Below are 21,672 nucleotides of genomic sequence, written 5' to 3'. Positions count from 1 at the left end.
AACATGTTCAACAGGGTGATCACATGATATTTCACTTAACAACAGCTTTGTTTTGAGATGGAGTTGCTGGTCCTAGTTAGCGCCATTAAGCAACACTGAATACCCCTCTATGGTTTTCTTAGAGGGGTCTTTTTTTGGTATTATATTGTGTGATTCACTTCTAGCAAATTGGAAAAAAAACCTATTCAGAAGAATCATAAAATACGGGTGGAAAAAAATCAATAATAGTCCATGATTGATGTCTGTAATTATTCAGTTAGGGCTGGCTGTTTAGGTTACTGTAATGAAGACCATAGCATTGTGCCTTTGTTTTTTTCTCCCGCTTGTAAGTGTTTTTTCCCTTTCCATACAGAATGTACAGAAAAGTCGCTCTTTTAGAAAATGCAGCATATCAAACATACTTTGAAATGCTAATTATTCCATTTACTTTCATTAAAATTCAAATTGTTGAGTGAAGATGTGGATAAGAGTTGCCGAATAATCAATCTGTTGTGAAGATATTCCTCCATTTATGCTTCTTACTTTTAAGAAGAAAATAGGAGCACTTGCTAATCATGGCCAACAATATTGTAAAAACAAGACTTGTTTTTCTTAATAAGCTGTTTGGAGGACTTTTTCCTATCCTTCTGACCACAAGAAAATGTCAGCAGTCAATTAAAAAATATAAATGAGGGGAAAGTAACCTTACATGTCCTCTGAAAAATGCCCCTTAGAAAGAAAGGGGTGAATCAGACAGAGTAGATTGTGCAGAATCATGAACAAGATTTGCTGTATGTCTTTACATTCCAATAGGGAGACTAGAAGATGAATAATTTTCTAATTAGTTTTTGTTATCTAATAAAACTACCCCTATCTAAATATTATTTGGATAAAATAAATTGCTAAATGTCATTGTAATGTAATTTGTTTCAGCCTAAGTTACAAAAAGTGCAAGCTCAGTTTCACTTTGATTTTTAGGCATAAAAATGAAAATAACCGGGCATTGTTTTAATCAGGGAGTCTGTAGTGTATGATCTTGGATGTATCTAGCTTGGTATGTTGTCATATGAAAATTATGCTTTAGAATCAGTTACCATCTTCTCTAAACTGCATCAGTAAGTCTATCTATTCTGGCAGATATCTCCAAAACTGATTTTACAAATAGTTATGTTTTAGATTCTCTAACTAAGGGGGTCATCCCTAATCTGTTACCCTTCAGATTTGGTGTACAACTCCTCACTGTTATCTGGAAAATCATGGTAGTTGAAATCCAGCATACAGTATCTACTGGATTTGGAATTGGAGAAGACTTTCTACTTGGCATGCTTATTTAAAATCCCCCCATCAAAAAAAAAAAAAAGAGTCCTAAAGGATATTTAATTGTGCCATGAATTTCCCCAAATATATATAACCAATGATATTACTTCTATACATTGCTTTGAGCATATTTTTTTTAATCTGGGAAAACAATAATTAGAACTATGAGTAAGTTTTTGAAAAGTATAGTTCTATATGGTTAAAAATGTATGAAAGAAAGATACAAAACTAATCAAGAATTTGTTTAAAGGAATTCAATCCTGTCTGAACATGCATGCTATCGATCCTTCATAGTCTGATGTTAAAATTTCATGAAACTCAATGAAACACCTTGTTAACTTTACAATATTCTCCCTTCATTGGTAAATGAAGCAAATCACTGATCCATGCTATTTAAATGTGGAATGCCAAAGTGAACTTGAAATATGGAGAGATGGCTTGTTCATTTGACAGTAAACTAGTTGTGTTTAATGGAATGAAACACTTATAATGACTTCTTTCGCAGGTTATGTGCTGTTGAAAATTACTGACAGATTGACACAAGTTAAATATTAGCTGTTCCTTTTTTTTTTTTTTGAGGAAGAAAAATGATTGGAGGCTGGCTTTAAGATGAAGGCAACAATTATTGGTGAAAACATAGCAATTGTTATTACTGCAGAAGCTATTTTGTTCTATTGTCTGTAGAGTCACCAGGAATAGAACTCAACTTGAGGCAGTTTTCATGATCAGATTTGATGTGTAATATTAGTGTTCCTCTTTTGTTTCTTCACATTTTCAGAACAGCTTATATATAACTATTTGGTGTTGAGTTTTTCTTGATATAGAAGGATTATTTCTGTTCACAAAACAAGTTGACCATTCAGAAGAAACTTGCTCAGAATAAATTTGGAAAGTTTTTTTTAATTGATTCCAAATCCACCTGTTCCTCTGATCTGAAGAGTTCCATAAATCCAAAGTAAATTTGTAGGGGTTATGGGGCAGTCTAAAAAGTGAGCTATGGAAATTAATCAGATTTGTAATTATAATATTGCTGTAGATTCCTAGCATGTTAATTGATTATAGTAAAATATTAGTAAATTTTTACACATTAAAAGCAATAAAATCAGCTAGTCTTATCTCTATGATTATGGTTTAGGAATGGAAAGGTCAGACATTATTGGAACAGTACACATTCTATAGTTTTAAATCAGATTTTTTTATTTCAAATGAGGTGGGGCTAGTGTGTATGTGTGTTTATTGTTTTCTACAGAAATCTGGTTTGGGAACTGTCTGCATCAGTTTGTCAACCTAGGGTAGAGGGTAAGCAGAATACTTGAGGATGTGAATAGGAATCTGTGTTACTGGTGGAAACAAATTGTTTCAAGTATTTTTTTCAAATTTCTGGAAAGTTTAACACACGCACACACACACACATGTCAACTTTGAAACTGAGTGTGGCTGCGGCCATTTTCCCTACTCATTTTCTGTTGACACATAGCACAGAGGGAGGGGGGTTTGCCAGGTGCTTCGCTAGACTAAACAGATTTTCTCCCATGGGAACCAAGGTCCTGGGACTGCAGGCTGGAAATTTCATGAAAAGCCTGCCAAGAAGATGTATTGGGGAACATAGTAGCTTGCATAGCTTTAGGGTGGGATTTCTTAACTTTGTATTGGGGATAGTTATGTGTCTATTCAGACTTGGTTTCACTTTTGATGTGCTGATACTTTGTATCAATAAACATGTTCTTTGAGGAACTTGCAAGCCTCGGAGTTCTGCTTTATTTGTCTCTATCTGTCGGAACCATGACATTAAACCAAGTATCCTAAAAATTTAGTCTTCCGGGGTGCTTGGCACTGACCATCTACCCACTCACTTTTGGGAGAGTGGTAAAGACTCGGTGAAGACTCGAGATGGAGGAGAATGTTGAAGCCATTACTAGTGGCAATGGGACTCAGGCTGTCAGAGCGCAGGCTGGCATTCCAGCCATCAAGGAGGCATCACTGGCAGGGGCTCGGTCAAAAACCAGGTTGATCCAACCTGGGAAATTGGTACCGCAGGAAGGAAACATAGTCTTAGTGGACCTCTTCCTAGTCGAGGCTGCCCCTCAGCACAGGAGCACTCCTGTACCACTGGAGGGGAGCTTTTATTGCTGCTGTCCCAGGGTTCTTTGTCTGTGGATGGCAAGAAAGGAAAGGGCTCGATGGGATGGGATGACTCCGGAGAGTGGAGGTTTCAGTCAGCAGTCCACAGCCCCTCACTCAAACAGCTGAAGGAGAAGTTCGGCTGGTTGGAAGTAAAAGATATGATTCCTATTGCCTAGGAGGTGGGTGCCATGGGGAGAAATGCCAAAAACTACCCATCTCTCCCTCCCCCTTGCTGGAGTTCCAGCCCAACTGCCGGAGCCCATGCTGCTTTGCCCACCCCACAACCAGCTGCAATACCAAGCCCTGTATCCCAGCCAAGCCCGTTGCCACAGCCTCAGGATGCCAGTCCCGGAGCCCGGCCAAGAGAAGTCTGGAGAGTGGTTTGGCCATGTCCCCAGGACCAGCAAGCCGCCCAAGCCCAGCAGCAGGGGCAGGTGGCCCCACTGAGATTCGAGCCACCTCCCATCAAGCCCACCTTTGATGGGGATCCCAAGAAGTTGACCTTCTTCCTAAACCAGGTGTGGGCTCATTTGGATCACTACAGTTATGCTTACCTGGATGGGGGTATGTTGGTGAATGCGGTAGCTGCAACTTTAGAGGGGTTAGCAGTCTACTTGGTAACCAACCTCCATGATGAGGCTGAGGGGTCAGTTTGATGATGAATCCTGAGTCCTGATGACCAAGAAAGAAATCCACCATCTGAGGCAAAGAGGTTGCCCCATGGAGTATGCCCGTGAATTCAGAAGAGTTGATAACTGGTTGAGGAAGTGGCCTGAATGGTTACTGGTCAGTTACTTCAAACAGGTTAGATTGCAACTTGCTTCAAGCCTGCATCATTTGGGGTTTTCCCAATCTATTATATGAATTTTACCATATGGCATTGGCGCTAGATATCAAATTGGACTGCCCCAAAAAGTCAAGCACCACCAAACCCAAACCCAAGCCACCATGCATCCAAGAGAAATGCCTCTGTGGCTGATGTCCCCAAGCCCCTGCAGCTACCAGAATCTCCCAAGCGCCAGCCAGGGCTCCCATCAAATGCTACTGGGTCATCATGCTGTGGAGTGCCCCGCTCCTCACCCTCAACCCAGGAGTGTGCCAGTTGCTGCCACAAAGCTACGAAGAGCTCCTAGAGGGGAAAGAGAAAAACACAACTGGCCACATCAAGGCCCGGGCATCAAAACTTCCCCTCCTGCCAAGCTTGAAGCCAAGCCCCAAGCTGAGCTGCAGCAGATACCAGCACTGTACAAGAGCTACGAGGAAGGCGAGGAGGACCCCATGATGAATCAGCCTATTCCCCTGTTTGCCATTCCTACCAGACTGATAGTGCCCAAAATGGACCCTCATGAATCTGAGTGTCTTAATAGACTCAGGGTGTTCTCGCTGCTTAATTAATTTACCCACTGTACTGAAACTGGGCATCCGAGCCAAGCTATTGCCTCATTCCATGGAGTTTGAGCAAGCCAATGGGTCCCTCATTGAAGGTGACCCTGCCATGCACCTAACCAAACCTGTATGTTTAGAAATGGGTTGGCATTGGGAAATCATCCATTTTGTGGTGGTTCCAAAGATGACTGAAGCAATAATTTGGGGGCTAGCTACAGGAGAGGTTTGGTATTAAGGAAGTTGTTGAAAGCCAAACTGTATGCAAAACTGTCAAAGAGTGAATTTCCCCAGACACGCCTTGACTATCTGGGGTATCAGATTTTGAATAAGGGAATAGAAATGAACCCTGCCAAAGTTAAAGCAGTTCTAGAATGGCAACCCCCACACACTTGCAAAGAGCTTCAAAGTTTTCTTGTGTTTGCCAACTTTTATCATCAATTTATTCCCTCTTTCGCGGAGATAGCCATGCCAAACACCAATTTACTCAAAACAGGCAAAGGGGAAAAAAAACCCCAACCTTGTCAACCATTGCAATGGACATTAGAGTGCCAGACAGCATTCAAAAAATTAAAGACATTATTTGCAGCTGAACCAGTCCTTAAACACCCTGACACAGACAACAATTTATTATTCAAGCTGATGCAAGCAACGTGGCCGTGGATACTGTTCTTTTACAGAAAAATCACAAGAGGAGAGTTACAACCTTGAGCTTACATGTCCCAGATATTAACTGAGACTGAAAGGAGGTGGGCAGTTTGGGAGAAAGAGGCTTTTGCAGTGCATCGGGCTTTGCTGATATGGCATTTCTTGGAGGGAGGGGAAATACCCTTTGAGGTATGGACTGATCACAAGAATTTGGAGGCTCTCAAGACCCCCTGTAAATTAATCCCCCAAGCAAGTTCAGTGGCTCAATTCTTCAACCGTTTTAATTTCACTTTAAAATATTTTCCTGGAGGCAAGAACTTTTTTGCTAATGCCTTTTCTAGAATGCCTCAGTTCAAGAGCAACCGAGAGGAAGTAATTAACTCTATTATTCCTTTGCCATAATCTGCTTCCCAAATAATCAGATCGCACAGATAGAGACCCCCTGCTGGTCTTGACAATCGATCGCTAAAGGAATTAAAGGAGAAGTTAGAGACTGATGGCTGGTTTAAAGATAACAAATCTATATTGACTTTAAGGGGGGTATTAGCTTGGAAAGATTCTAAATTATACCTCCCAGAAGGCCTCAGACTCCAGGTGTTGCAATGGAGTCATGATGCTAAGTAAGCGGGTCACTTTGGACTTTTAAAAACATTGCATCTAGTGCGCAGGCAGTTCTGGTGGCCAAGAATGAAAAAAGACATTGAGAGTTATGTAAAAAGTTGTGCCTCTTGTGCTATCATGAAAAGCATCCTGGGAAATCACCAGGTTTATTGTAGCAAGTGGCCGACCCTTCTCAGCCTTGGGAGAAGATAGCCATGGATTTTATAGTAGAATTAACCGAGAGCAAGGGAAACACTGTGATATGGACTGTGATTGATCTATTTTCCAAACAGGCACATTTCATCACTTGCTCAGGACCCCCCTCTGCCCAGAAGCTAACCAAACATTTTTTGAAACACATATACCGACTCCATGGTGCCCCAAAGAAGATTATTTCTGACAGAGGGGACCAGTTTACTGCAAAGTTCTGGAGGGAGTTTGTTAAACTGATTGGGTTCTCCCAGGGGCTTTTATCTGCTTTTCATCCAAATACTAATGGAGCTGCTGAAAAAGCTAGCACAATGGTGGAACAGTACCTCAGATGTTATGTAAATTACCAGCAGTCTAATAGGGCTGACTTTTATCTTTTGCAGAAGTAGCCTACAATAATACTGTGCACAGTAGCACAGTATGGTCTTGCCTCATTCAAAGTAGTGACGGATCGAGATTTTGTGCCTTTGCCTGAGTTCCCAGAGGAACCTCCTTCTTCCCAGACTTTGAACCAATGGGTGACATCTTTCCAGGGGGTTTGGATAAACGTGAAGAAGGCATTGACCAAAGCTACCAAGGAGCAAGCAGAGAAATGACGTTACCCTCAAAACCCTTTTTATGTTGGACAATTAGTTTCTCTTTCAACTAAATATCTATGATTAAAGTTGCCCAGCAAAAAATTGAGTCCGAAATTCCTTGGTCCTTTCCCTATTATCAGGATCATAAACCTGTGATGGTGGAGTTAAAATTTCCACAATTGTTGGGGAAAGTTCACTGGTGTTCCATTGCAGTCTTTTGAAACCTGTGTCAGAATCCACTGTCATACCTATTCCAAAAGAACCGCCTGGTCCAATAGTGGTAGAGGGAGAGACGCATTATGAGATAAAACGTATTCTCGATTCTAGGCTATATAAGGGAAAGTTACAATACCTTGTCCAGTGGAAAGGTTACCTCCTTTCAGAGGCTACATGGGTGAAGTGTACAAATGTGAAGGTGGATAGACTGATAAAAAAAAGTTTTATGATAAATACCTTCACAAGCCTCGAGGGGATACCTAACCTGATTTTTGTTTCCCCTGCAGGAGACTCTTTCTTTCTGAAGAGGAGCCGACTGTCAACTTTGAAAATGAGCGTGGCTGCAGCCATTTTCTCTACTCATTTTTGGTTGACACATGGACCTTGGGAACCAAGGTCATCGGCTGCTCCCAGGACTGCAGGCTGGGCGTTTTGTGAAAAGCCTGCCAAGAAGATGTATTGGGGAACATAGTAGCTTGCATAGCTTTAGGGATGGGATTTCTTAACTTTGTATTGGGGATTGTTATGTGTCTATTCAGACTTGGTTTCACTTTTGACATGCCGATATTTTGTACCAATAAACATGTTCTTTGAGGAACTTGCAAGCCTCAGAGTTCTGCTTTGTCTCTGTTTGTCAGAACCAACACACACACACACACACACACACACGGTCCTCAAATTCCCCATATTTATAGGTAATCCTCAACTTACAGCCATTTGTTTAGTGACTGTCCAAAGTTAAACTGGCACTGAAAAAAGCGCTGTATGACCAGTTTTCATACTTACTTCCATTGCAGTATCTCTATGGTCATGGGATGCATGGTTGCACTGTCCTGAGGTCACATGGTCACCTTTTGTGACAAGCAAAGTCAATGAGCAGGCCAGATTCACTTAACAACTATGTGACTAACTTAACAACTACAGTGATTCAGTTAAAAACTGGGGCAAGAAAGGTCATAATATGGGACAAAACTCACTAAAAACTGTCTCACTTAGCAAGAAAAAGTTTGGGTTCAGTTGTGGTTGTAAATCCAGAATTACCTGTAAATATGGGGATTATTCTCCCTGGGGAGAGCAATTATAATATGTAAAAAGTGTTTCCTTACTGAAGTTGCAAGATAGAGTGGCATTTCCATCTTGCTTTCTTCATTTTAAGGCCGCAATGTTTCTAGCAGGAAGGGATCAAAATCTGTTCCTAAATATCAGGGCCAGCATTGAAAGAACAAGAACTGCTAATATTCAAATGCCTGCAATACAGAGGTCCAATAGTTTCCTGATTAACTTTTTGTATCATTCCATTTATTTTTATTCAACTAATTAAATTATGACTGAAGAGCTGTGGATTTGGGGTTTTTCCATGTGAATCTATTTTTTAATTGATCTTGACTCTTGGGTATTGCCCTGCAGTTTTCTTGGAAAGATTTTGGACGTGGTTTGCAATTGCCTGCTTGTTAGGGCTGAGAGAGACTGACTAGCCCATGATTAAGACACTGGATTCGTACCTAAGGCAAGATCAAAATTCACAGTACAGTGGGTTCTAACTTGGTGTCTCACCCACTACACCAAATCTGCTCTCAAGTCAGTTTGAACTATTGTTGAAAGGTTCTGAGAAAATTAAAATCAGGTAGAATGTTTGCCTGATGAAAAACTGTAGCAAACTGATACAATTGTGTTTCTCCTCAAGAAATTCCAGGGGATTCAGAATTAAGCTGGAAGCAAGAAGCTGTAGTTCATATCTGCTATAAATGATAAAATTAACTCTTACAGTATTTGGCAAACTTATTGTGGTGGTTTCTGAAAATAGAGAAGGAATTGAAATTTTATGCGTCTTGTGTGAAAGAATGCCAGTATCTCTCCTGAAATCTTAAAATTTCTGTGTTGTCGCTTGAAATTTGACAGGATCTCAAAGAAAGATGGTCACATTTCATAAGACTGGCAACCTTATTAAATTTCAGCCATTTCTTTATTACCCTGTGGGCCTTGAATGCTGTTTGAATGTGTGAGTTATTCAAAGATTAAAAAAAGAAAATAATAAAAAATGAAATATGAAGTAAGGTACTTTTTTGCATGTGTGTTTTTGTGAGTTACTCTTGACTTTGTCAATTGCTTAGACAAGTCTCTGCAGTTTTCTTGGCATCATTTTTGTAAGTGGTTTACCATGAGCTATGAGATAGATGGTTGAAAGAGAAAGAGGTTTTGGGAAGGAACTCTTATCTTTGGGAGTATCACTATGCCCTTTCTCCACTGATCTTTATCCTCACCAAACAAAGACTGATTTTTTTTTCTTCCTTCAGGGTGGTTTAATTTCACAGGGTTCCCCCCCCAGTTTTGAGGTGTAAATTATTTTTATTCTTGCATTTTTATGGCTTTAAAAATATGTTAAAACAACAACAGGTAACTATCCAGATTGGGTGGGACCACAAATGTTATTCTATATGTTCAGGGAGAGAATATTCTAGTTGGCACTAGATTCAGTCAAAAGCAGCAAAATCTCCAAGATCAGTCATAACTCTACTTCTTAACGAGAAATTTATTTATTTATTTGGCAACATCAAAAAGGAGTCTGGGTGGCTCACAATATAAAACAAAACAGTGATGTGTAAAGTACAAAACACAATGGAAAGTATACAAAAGCAACCGAAGGGTGGATTACAAAATTAACTAAACTTGCAAAAATGGCGAAACTGACCAGTTTGGTGAGGAAAAAAAATGACAAAAATCTTTTTGAAAGACTGTATATGGATTGTTTTGTTATTGTTGAAAGAAGAAAAGATTTAATGGATTGTTTTGGGATTTGGAGACTAGAAAGGCACGAAGTGGATGGGGAAAATGTTATGATGATAATTATTTGATAGGGCAAACGGTGGAAGGCATAATTCTGTTTTCTTTTTGGTTCTCATTCTGTATTCTTTTTTCTTTTGCTTAAATTTTTACTATATTTTAAAATTATACCCATGCACACAATATAAAATATACAAATTTCTGCCATTACAAAACTTAATAGATAATTCTTTACCACATTTGGGATCTATTGATTTTTATTTCCTCCTGTATGCATGCTACGACTAACATCTATATGTAATTATATACATGTCGGACATACAAATAGACACTTCCAGTTTTTACTATTTATATTGCAGCCCACAAATGAAGACACGTATTTCTGTACCTGTTTATCACTGAGAGAAACATAGCTAAAATGTAAGAACCAGGTGTGCAGTGATGTTCCAAAAAATACAATTTAGCACCAGAAGTGCTGAACCTCAATTTTTAGCAGTGACACTTTAATGATAGGAAGCCTGCAAAATTATTTGCTATCAATTGTGAAGGCAATAACAAGCCTTGGTGGTTTTTCACACTCTCTGTATTAAGTGCTTTCAGAATGACAGCGTAAACTGTGTTAGAGAACTCCAAGGAAGTAAAACTGATTAAAATGTTCATGCTTGAATGGTGCTGATGGAATAGTTCATTTGGACTTTCTCTACCTCCTGCAGCTCAAGCTGAAATATTAAAATTCAGTGGATTTAAATCTCCCCTAAGCTCAGGGAAAAAAAACATTACATTTTAATAGGTTTTAAACTCATAATTCACTGGTTTGGAGCAGTGCTATTAAATCCATTTAAATATTACTTGCATTACTGAGGAAATGATTTAAATGATTTTGCCTGTACTATTTTTGATTCGTATATGAATATGAAATATATATAATATACATATAATTTTAAGGCAAGCTAGGATATTTTTTCAGCGTTTTGCTTTATGAATTTAAAATCTAATGATCTGGAATATCATTTTCAGAATTGCTAAAAACTTTATAATAATTTTCCCTTCATATTGCACAATGATTAGCTGAAGGAGCTTATATTTCTCACTGATTCACTAGTTGTCAACATACCAGATTCATGCAAGAGAAAGAAATGGGTCCCCCCATTTTGTAAAGTTTTCTGCTTCTTTAACAAATAGCCCATCGGCCATAGCTTTTACCAGGCTGGGCTAAGAGTGACAAACAGAAGGACAATACATTATCTTAACTTGATAAATTTGAGCTTTGGGAGGGAATAGAAACCTTTGGATGGTCATGTGGGATAGATAAGTGCATAGACATTCTAATAAAAACTTAGCATTGGTGCGTGCTATTATCCCCATGGTGCCACTGGTCCGTGGCTCATGCTGCTAAATGCTAATGCATTTTTGTACCGGTGCTTAACACAGGAAAGGATTTCTATCTCCGTGTGTGAAAGGGTTGTCTTTTGCTTTTCAAATGAGTTTACTCTTTGGGTCTCTGGTCTGAAACAAAGGTTGAAAAATTAAGGCTAAGCTTTTGGTTGGCATAATTTGGCATAGCTCCATTGATTTCATTTGATTTCTCCTGGTTGAGAGTGTCTGCTCCTGAATCTGTACTAGGGCAGACAATTTGATTGTGCCTGCTGATTCAGAACATTTTGATTTAATGTGGAAGGGAAGGGAGGGAAAGCCACATTTTTTCTTCCCTTCAAATTGTGGATGGTTAAATCTGACTCTTTTAGTGAAGTCATTCCCACCTAATCTGCATGTTTTTAGAGCTGTCAACTTCTCCGAATCAGAGAAGGTATAGGGTAAATTAGTAATAGACTATGACCTCTGTGCAGTGATTACTTATTTTGCTGGTTTTTTATTGTTTGATCAAAGACTCTGCTTATATTAGACTGTGCTTGGAGCTTTAAAGCTGTACAATAAACTGGCCACCTGTTGTATACTGTACACAGATTGCTGTGATGGGAAGTCTGAAAAGAGGGTTGGCTTAATGAGGTACCTACTTCATGTTATCATTGTTTCTACATTGTAAGCAATGTCAAAATATATCTTATTTAATCATAACGCTTACTGTGCATGGAGCAGGCTCAGATTGGCTCTGGGATTGGTTATTATGTAATTTGGTACCTATTTCTGTTGATACTGTGTTTTTGTATGCAGTGCAAATCGGCTTAATGTATTCTTGATGAATCCCGATTTTTTTCAGTGAATTTTATTTATCCTGTTACATTCTTATTAACTTGAAAGTGATGATTGTTGGGCAAAGAAGCCTTCTGAAATTGCTTCATTTGTGGTGACACTAAAACAGTGTACAGAGTATTCAAATTTTCAGTAATCTAGTTCCTGGTATTGTAGTATTATGTATGTGGATTAATATCACCTAGAACAGGGCTTTTCAACTGGTGGTGTATACCACCGGTGCACCTGGCAGGTGGTACGCAACCCTTAGCCAAGTGTAGTGGGGGAGGGACTAATCAAAAGCGGCACTGCGCAGGCCTTGAGGAGACCAGCTAGAGCTGCAGGACTCGGCAGAAGCCCCAGGATCTGCTTGCGCGGCTACATGCTGGTTGGAGCTTCAGGTGCACATGAAAGAGAAAAGGAGGAAGGGAAGGAGGGCTGAGAGAGGAGAAGCTATAAAAGTAGCAGATTTTGGCAGGAGAGGGAGAGAAAAAAACACAGAGAAAAAGAGAGAAAAGAGGCTTTTGTTAACAAAGTGGTGAGAGAGTGAGTGAGCGGTCTTTGCGAGCAAAGGGTGAGTGAATGAAAGAGCGAGCGAGGGGCTTTTGTGAGCAACATGTGAGTGAATGGGAGCGAGAAAAGCTTTCGCGAGCAACGTGTGAGTGAATGAGAGAGCGAGAGAGAAGCTTTTGCAAGCAACGTGTGAGTGAAAGAGACCGTGAGAGAAGCTTTTGCGAGCAACATGTGAGTGAATGAGAGAGCAAGAGAGAGGCTTTTGCGAGCAACCTGTGAGTGAATGAGAGAACGAGAGAGAAGCTTTTGCGAGCAACATGTGAATGAATGAATGAGAGAGCGAGAGAGAAGCTTTTTCAAGCAAAGGGTCAGGGGAGTTTCGAGCGAAGGGTGAGAGAAAAAGGGAAAAGTGAGGGGGAGAAGAGAAAAAGAAAAGAAAAGGCATTGACTTCTGAGTTCCACTGTTGTAGTAGGAAGGAAGCATTAACAGTGAACCTCAACTTTTTACTTTTCCATAATATTATAAACTAGCTATTTCTATAACAACAATAAAGCCTAAAATCCCTCCCCTTTTTTAGTCATCAAGTTTTTAACACCTTGCTAAGCACTGGTGGTACTCGAATATTGTCATGTCCTAAAAGTGGTACAATCTGTGAAAAGGTTGAAAAGGCCTGATCTAGAACAGGGTTGTCCAACCTTAGTAACTTTGAGACCTGTGGATTTCAACTCCCAGAATTCCCCAGCCAACCGTGCTTTTCAAATGAGTGAATTGCTGACTGGAGAATTCTGAAAGTTGAAATCTACAAGTCTTAAAGTTACCAAGGTTGGACACCCCTGATCTAGAACATTTTTTAAATGTAATACCTACTTTATTGTAATTGTGGCACCAAGTTCCTTTTTGTTTTCTATAACTTTTCATGTGTAAATTTCTTCTATTTTTCCACTGTTCGAATATGCTTTGTTTTTATTGGTGATTTATATTTTAATCCTTATCTGATTTAATTTAGATATTTTATCTTGCTTTTGTTCTCCATGTAAGCCATTGTAGAAACTTGTTTATGGAGAGGAGTGCTTGTAGTTACATCTAAAAACCAACCAAACAACTGAAGATGTGCCTGCTTTTACTGATTTTTCACTTTATCTTTGCTTACTTTAAGCAAGCGTTGTCAGTGCCATCTATTTTTTGGTTTTTTTTCTCAAAAATTCAAAGTCCTATTGAAAAAATAAGTAACATAAAAGTTAAAAATGATCCTAGGGCATTTGGATTCATAAGGAAAACAAATGATCAGGACAAAATGTTTAGCTGAATTACTTCAATAAACACAAATGGAAAGGTTCAGCAGAATAATTTTTTTCAAGGTTGTATCTACCCAGATACAAGCTTTCACACATGCATGCTCAATATTCAAGTTTTTTGTTGCATGATGATCTCATATTTGATATCTATTAGCTTTACAACTGATACATGTATTTCCTGTAACCTGATTTTCTACCATTCCAGACTGAATTATTTTTTAAAATAATACATAATAATTCCAGTTTGAATGGGGTAGAAGGTGAGGATAAGCATCATATGAAACTGTAGGGAGTCATAACAGCTCTCCTTTTCTGTGAATCTTTTTTTCCTTTTTGCAAGATTTGATTTATTAATACAAGGCTGGTGAATGGGTTCCAACATCTTGTAGTCAGAGATTGGAAGGAAAAAGGTAATGTCAGTTTTGTTCAGGATAGATATAGGACAAGGGGAGAAATTTTGGCCAATTCTACATATGTAATACAGCAACTCAGATTATTATCTGTGACAAACTTTGATACTAACATGAACTATGGCGTGATAGCAATAGCAATAGCACTTAGACTTATATACCACTTCACAGTGCTCTACAGTCCTCTCTAAGCTGTTTATAGAATCAGCACATTGCCCCCAACAATCTGGGTACTCATTTTACTGATCTCAGAAGGATGGAAAGCTGAGTCAACCTCAAGCCAGTGAGAATCGAACTGCTAGCAGTTGGCAGACTTAGCCTGCGATACAGCAGTCTAACCACTGCGCCACTATGATCAAACTAGTGAACCAATTATGCCCTTCCTAAAGTAAACAATTCACAGTTCCTGGTGCCAGACAGTACTAGCCAGATTATGTCCCTTTTCTGCATTTCTCTAAAAACAACAAACATACTGTTAGAAAGGTAAGGGAATTGGATCAACTTTGTTCTCCTATACTTAAAGCTCTGACATCTGTTAATCAAGTTAGTATTGGACAGAGGAGCCAGATGGCCCAAACAAGATTGCAAAGCCGTACTGTAGATGAGAGAAAAATCAATTATCCAACCACACAACATCTCCTTGGTTGAAGAAGACCCAATCAGGCATTTCTTAGATAATTAACATGTGAGAAAAGGATAAAACACTCAGATACAGATATACATGCTCCTTTATTTTCTATATGTTGACTTTGATTATCTTTGACTTTGATATATCCCATATAATTTAAAAAGTAGAAAGCTGTGGTTCTGACTTCCATCTGAAAAGTGAAAAGCAGGCCAGACTTCTTGCAGTGTCCGTAGGAGCTACATATTAAAGCATTGCCTGGAGGGAGACTAAAGTATTGCTAGCTGTTTGGTTTTTTTTCTTCACGAAAAAAATTTTGTGTTTGTGTTTTTCCATAGATAAAGTCTGTGTTGTGCAACTTGACTGTTGCATGGTGTTTGAGATTGGGATATGCTTTTATCTGGAAATACTACCAGAAGTAGGCATCTGATAAATTTTTTTTAGTGCTCCTGAGCTCTTCCAGGAATGATTTTGGGAAAGATGTGATAATTTACTTCTAATATATGAAAGGGGCATTGCATTGGAGGCCATGACCTGTTCTCTGTCATGCCAAAGAGCAAGACATGGAGTAATTGTCTCAAATTACAGATGGCCAAATTCTGATTGAATGTTCAAAAATCTTTTTAGTTATAAGAGCATATTGATAGTGGAACCAATTCCTTAACAAGGTAGTAGATTTCACCCAATGCAGGGAGCCCTCGACTTACGATCACAATTGAGCCCAGAATTTCTGTTGCTAAGCAAGACACTTATTAACTGAATTTTGCCCTGTTTCACGACCTTTCTTGCCATAGCTGTTAAATGAATCACTGCTGTTGTTAAATTAGTAACACAGTTGTAAATGAATTTTCCCCATTGAATGGCTTCCTCATTGATTTTGCTTGTCCAAAGGTTGCAAAAGAGGATCACGTGAGCTTGGGACACAGCAACAGTCATAAATATAAACCAGTTGCCAAGCATTTAAATTTTGATGATCATAGGGTTGCTACAAAGGTCGTAAGTGTAAAAAAATGGTCATTTTTCAGTGCCGTTGTAACTATGAACAGTCACTAAATCAACTGTTGTAAGTTGAGGACTACCTCTATATGTCAAGAGTTTAGACAGTCATGTGTTAGAGATGCCTTATACGGAAACTTCTCTGTACTGAGTTATGGAAGCAGGGTGGGGGTTTGCTGGTCCAAATATCCCCATACGACTTGTGATTGTAAGAGTGCATTATTTGTGCTGATAAGGTTTTGATTCTGTTCAGGATTAAAGTGCATCCAGCATTCTAGTCTTATTTTACCTTGCTGTTTCCATAACATTTTCCAGGTTTCCTTATTATTCCGCCTTACCCATCTAATACTCATATTCCTCCCCTCCCTTTGTAGCTGTTTTCATATGCAGCGTGATTTGAATCACAATACCGTTGAGAATATTTTTAATTGGATGTTGCTCCTCTTTTTCCCAGCAGTGAGGAAAGGATGTACATACAGCATGTATGTGGGTTGAGATATGAAGTGAGGTCTTTGCGAGATTAATTTGTCAGTTAACACTAAAGTGTCTTTGAGTTGGAAGAGGATGCTGGGACTGTTTGGATAATGGCAGTAAGCTTCCAGGGTCTGTAAGGGGAAAAGCACTAGATTACTCTGGCATGGATATTTGGCTGGAAAATATCCAGTAGAAACCTGAATACTTTCCAGGAAAATTGGCTTCTGAATGTGCTGACTCCAACTAGAAAACATTATCAGCTAATTTGTCCATAGGATATAAGTACATTGTTTTTTTAATTCACTATTTTTTAGATATGGGCAGAAGGCATTATCCGAACTTCTGTTATCAATATTTCGCATTAGGAAATGACACTGAAATCAATGTTAAAAACTTTTAAAGATTCTTTTCCCCTTCATATGCTTTTCTTTCAAATATACCAAATGTCAGCCTGGAGTATTATTTCTAGATTTTGTACCTAGGGATGGAATGAATTGCATGGCATGCACTGATACTTAGATATTTATGAATGCATTTAAACTGCATGAATCTCTTGTCAAATATGAAAATTGCACGGAGGGAAAATTGGACATATTTCTTTTAAAATACTCCAAAATATTTATTATTTATTTAAAATATGGTGTAACTGCCCATCTTATATTGGATTTTGGGCGTCTCCCAATCAATAATAAAAACAACATAATTCATATATCTATTAAAAACATAAGCATTAAAAAACTGGCACGAGAGCCAAGCTTCCAAAACCCTTGTTAAATCCTCTCATCCACCTCACCTTTCCTATCACTTGGAGGAAAAGCCAGATCTTAAGTGGTTTCCAGAAGGCTAGGAGGGTAGAGACCTGCCAAACGTCAAGGAAAGGATGTTCCACAGAGCAGAGTCTGTCATGGAAAGGTACACTTCTTGCATCCTATAAGGTAACAGTGTTTAAGGGAAGGGGCTAGGAGCATGCCCACCCTATCTGGTCCTGTAGGAAGAGTAGTTGCCTTGTGCCATGTAGGGCTTTATAGGTAATAACCAGCACTTTGAATTGTACCCAGAAGGAAACTGGGAACCAGTGCAGTTCACATATCAGAGATGTCATAGGGGTAAATCCATCATAAACCACCTCATTCTGGGCCAGTTGTAGCTCCCATGCAATCTTCAAGGGCAGCCCCGTGTAGACCACATTGCAGTAATCCAAACTGGAATGGCCATCCAGATTTTTTTAAAGATAAAGTGTGCCATGCTTAATGTGCCCCTTGGTTTAAAGATATTACTTAAATAATTTGATTCCAGAAAATAAAGCCATAAATGATTGCCTTCATTTCAGACATACTTTACAAGACAACTATAAACCGTTTAATTATCTTGTAGACGAGCAGAAGGATGGGGGAGACAATCAAAAGGTTCCTAATGATGGCAATTATGATCAGTCCATCAAAATGGAAGAGTGATGAATTATGGGAAGCATAAGGTGAAATTCTTTAGTCAATAGATACAGAAAAATACTGTTGGAGTGGAATTAAGTACAGCTTGGAAAAACCCAATATAATATTTATGCATTATTGACTAGAGCAAAGGAGAGTGGAATGTACTACTTGCATTGATAGTAGGACAGGCTGATTTAATGGAGCAGAAATACTTAAATTAAATACTTAAATTCATATCTTTGAAATGTTGGTCTGGTAATTCTGCTGGTGTTTTAAGATTTAATATTAATTTGAACAGATGCCCACTGTTGGCTAACTTTAGAAAATTTGGCTTGAATTTATTTCTTTGGCTAAAGCATACGTTTTCATTTAAACAAAAGCTAAGCACTGATTAATCTTTCCAAAACTTTAGAATCATGTTGGCTTGGGAGACTGTAAACCCAACTATGAGGATTTAAAAAAAAAAACTCCAGATAAAAGAAGGGTCCAATTAAATGCCCTTCTTTCCAGTTATGAATTTGAAAGGCAGGAGAAAAATGAACAAGTGGAGAAAATAGGGAGAGTTTTGAAGTGAAGGAGTGTATTTTTTTTTTAATGTATAGCAAGACAGTTGTTGGCCCTCCCTCCTTTGAAAACAGCCTTGAAACAGGAAGGAAGAAGAGATAGCAAAATGAGGCCTCATTTGTTTAAACAGCATGGTTTGGGAAAGTGAAAGTCGATTTTTTAAAAAGTCATCTTGCAAATGATTGTAGGTGCAAGTGTGAAGTGAAAGAGTTCCCTGTTCGGGGAGATTGAATGTGTGACATAAACCCTCCCTCCACCCACCTTCCTTCCCTTCCTCCCACCCTCTTCTCCTTAAGCAGCAACATCAACAAACCATCTAGGCCACAATGGTTAGTACAGCAGAGAGCTTGAAGCAGCTTGGGCTGAGGTCAAGCACTCCCAATTCTAACCTCTCAAGGGCTTTCTCTATGTGTTGCCAGTGTACTGGTAAAAATGACTTTAAACTCTTGTCAGCGCAGCTACTGGTGCATGCATTGCAGTCCCACTCAAATAAACCTGTCACAACACAGAGTCAGCAGCTAGAGAAGAGTACAAGGGCAGGCCTCTAGCTTTTCATTCGAGCATCACTAAACGTGCACAGAGTGCCCAATTATTTCAGCATTATTGAGCAAGCCTACAGGAGGACCCAAGCCTTGCTACATTAGATTTTCTTTAGTAATTTGTTCAAGTACCACTGAGGACACTTAAAGGACTTTAAACAGTGGCTTCTACCAGTTTCCTTTTCTGGATTGTTAATTCAGGTTTCCTTTTTTTCAAATTAACTCTTGCTGCATGCTGGCTGGCTGGCTGGGGAGAACAGTTTAATGCTTGCTTTCTCAATTTTCAGCTTTTCTTTTCCTTCAATAAGTAAATAAATTAAAAGCAAAACTTAATGGCTGCCTTGATCGTCAACTTGTGCATTTTGATTAGACTTTCAATGTCCTTATGAGACTGCTCCTGGAAGAAAAAGATAGAAGGAGTTTCACTTCAAATGGCAAGGTTTTATTTTCCTTTTGGATATAGCCCCTGAAAAGCAGTATAATAGAGCTAATAATGTTGCGACTTCTCCCCCTGCATTAAGCTTTGCTTATAAGCATCAGTCACGTCCATCCTTTATTCTCATGTACACCGTGTTTCTGCCCTTTTGTTTTTTCAAGGGTTGGAATAATTTGTAGCAAATCAGGATCATTGATTAGTTGACAGCCCTTGAAGACGCACGAATCCAGGACCTGCACATAGTTAGCCATGCTGAAAGTTCTCTTCCTTGGAACAAATGCAATAACTCTGTTTAATTTTTCACAGCAGCAGCAACTCCAGGCCCAACATTTATCACATGGACATGGCCTTCCAGTGCCTCTCACTCCACATCCTTCCGGATTGCAGCCACCCACCATTCCACCCATTGGCAGCAGCGCGGGCCTCCTAGCCTTGTCAAGTGCCCTTGGGGGACAGTCTCACCTTCCAATCAAAGATGAAAAGAAGCACCACGATAGTGATCACCAAAGAGGTACGGCCTGTTTTCTCGGTTTTAGCTTTTCAGAGAAAGTTGCTTCAGTTGTTAAAAGGTACAAGGTTTTCGCCAGGTTCCTTGAGTTTCCTTTTTTACTTCCTACCCTTGTCTTTCCTGTAACTTTCTTGTGCAGTCCTGCTGTCCAATCTGAGTTGGGAAGTATGGGAGCTATAGTTCAACGTAGCCAAAAGAATCAGATTGGGAAAGGCCATTTGTCTATTTTAAACTCTAGGTTTTGAGACAGAGACCTGCCTATTTAATGGAGAAAAGCAAACGTGCATCTTGATTCTTCTAAAGCTTGGTTGGTCTGTAAATAGAACTGAAGAGAAAGTGGCATTCTTATCTATGAACGTCCAGCCTATTTTAATAATAGGAGACAATCAACATGCACTAGTTCATTATTATTTTTTTGCAGTGTGTAGGACAGGGGTTCTCAACCTTGGCAACTTTAAGACTTGTGGACTTAAAGTTGCTGGCTGAGGAATTCTGGGAGTTGAAGTCCACAAGTCTTAAAGTTGCCAAGGTTGAGAACCCCTGGTGTAGGACCATAAAAGAAAATAGGGAGAGCTTGGAATCCTTTAAGATTCCATGATATTGAAAAGCCCTAATCTTATCCATTGAAGGGGGATTCTCTCTGACTTTGGATTCCTACTCTGAGATCAGAACCATGTTTCCAACCTCAAACAGGGTTCTCCAAAGAATCTTATGAATCAAACTGACTGTTCCCTGTTCCATTCAGCTTCATACAAAGTCTCTGTAAACTGCTATGACATCTTTTCAAACTGATATCATTTTGCAAGGACTGATGTGGTCAGTCTTATTTGAACAATTCTTCTTCTACAGGAGAAAGTGGTCAATAACTGCCAGTTATTATGTTTATGTGTGCAGTAGGATTAGTTAATATACAATAATAATGACTAGAAAAAACTGTGAGGTGTCTAAATGAAAAAGAAGCCATTTTTAGTTCCATTACAATGGAATAACGGAGGAGCAAAATGGTGCCGGGAAAATGTGATCATAAATAAACCAATGTATCTCAGTGTATGTAATTAAGTAACTGTGATATTTTGGTGTTTTATAATACATAGGTGACAATTTGGAAGGGTATTGTTATGAAACATTAAAGATTGAAGAGGTCTATGTGCTAAGAAATAAAGCTCAAATACAGAAGTAAGAAGCATGCAACTTGTTAACAATTCTCTCTAAAAAAGTGCTCAGCCCTAATTTTGTCTACTGCTATAGCATCCTTTTTGATCAACCAGTTATGGTTAATAGAATCAACTTTAAACATTGGTTTAAAGTTATGTTAGCTTAATAATTAACTTTATAAAAAAGATTATATCTTTATCATTTATTTTTTAATGGAGACTAAGGTTGTGGTAGTGTATTTTTGGATAGGTGTGGGGACATAAAAGAAATATACAGTCTTGTATAAAATACCTTATATTTCTGTCTCTTTCCTTCTCTCATTTGCTCACGTTGCTGCTGCTGTTCTGCATGAAGACAGAGACTCCATAAAGGTAAGATTCTATTTCACAGATGGAAGAAGTGGGTTAAAAGAATTGCAGTGCATTTATTACAATTGAACTAAAGCATAGGAAAAGTTATTATGGTAACTAGATGATGATATCCATATTGATTAGTCTTGGGTAGACAATTTTAAAACACTATATAAAAGTGAAATTCACTGCTGGACTCTTTGAACTTGTTATGTACCATATCACCACAAGGGTTTCCCATTGTCAGTTAGCATGGAGATGCTTCTACTTTTGTGCTGATATACAGAAAACCCTTCCACTGGGAAAGGACTCTAGCACATCTAGAGTTCTAGAACCCCGATGAAGGTGTA

At 38.8% G+C, this 21,672-nt stretch overlaps 1 protein-coding gene across 9 annotated transcripts in view; it reads left to right on the top strand.

Moving 5' to 3' along the window:
* Positions 1-21,672, top strand: part of LOC120315955 (transducin-like enhancer protein 4) — a 179,865-nt gene that overhangs the window by 82,732 nt on the left and 75,461 nt on the right. For 5 of the 9 annotated variants that reach the window (XM_039361061.1, XM_039361081.1, XM_039361053.1 and 2 more), the window contains 2 exons: positions 19,616-19,820; positions 21,327-21,343. In XM_039361061.1, coding sequence (XP_039216995.1) covers positions 19,616-19,820; positions 21,327-21,343 — 222 coding nt within the window. The remainder of the gene's footprint in view (positions 1-19,615; positions 19,821-21,326; positions 21,344-21,672) is intronic. The other 4 variants (XM_039361089.1, XM_039361066.1, XM_039361074.1 and 1 more) reach the window with 1 other exon arrangement.

This window comes from Crotalus tigris, unplaced genomic scaffold, assembly GCF_016545835.1.
Source record: "Crotalus tigris isolate CLP2741 ecotype Arizona unplaced genomic scaffold, ASM1654583v1 scf7180000017585.4430047, whole genome shotgun sequence".
Classification (NCBI taxonomy): Eukaryota; Metazoa; Chordata; class Lepidosauria; order Squamata; family Viperidae; genus Crotalus; species Crotalus tigris.
This window is presented reverse-complemented; position numbering and strand designations above follow the sequence as displayed.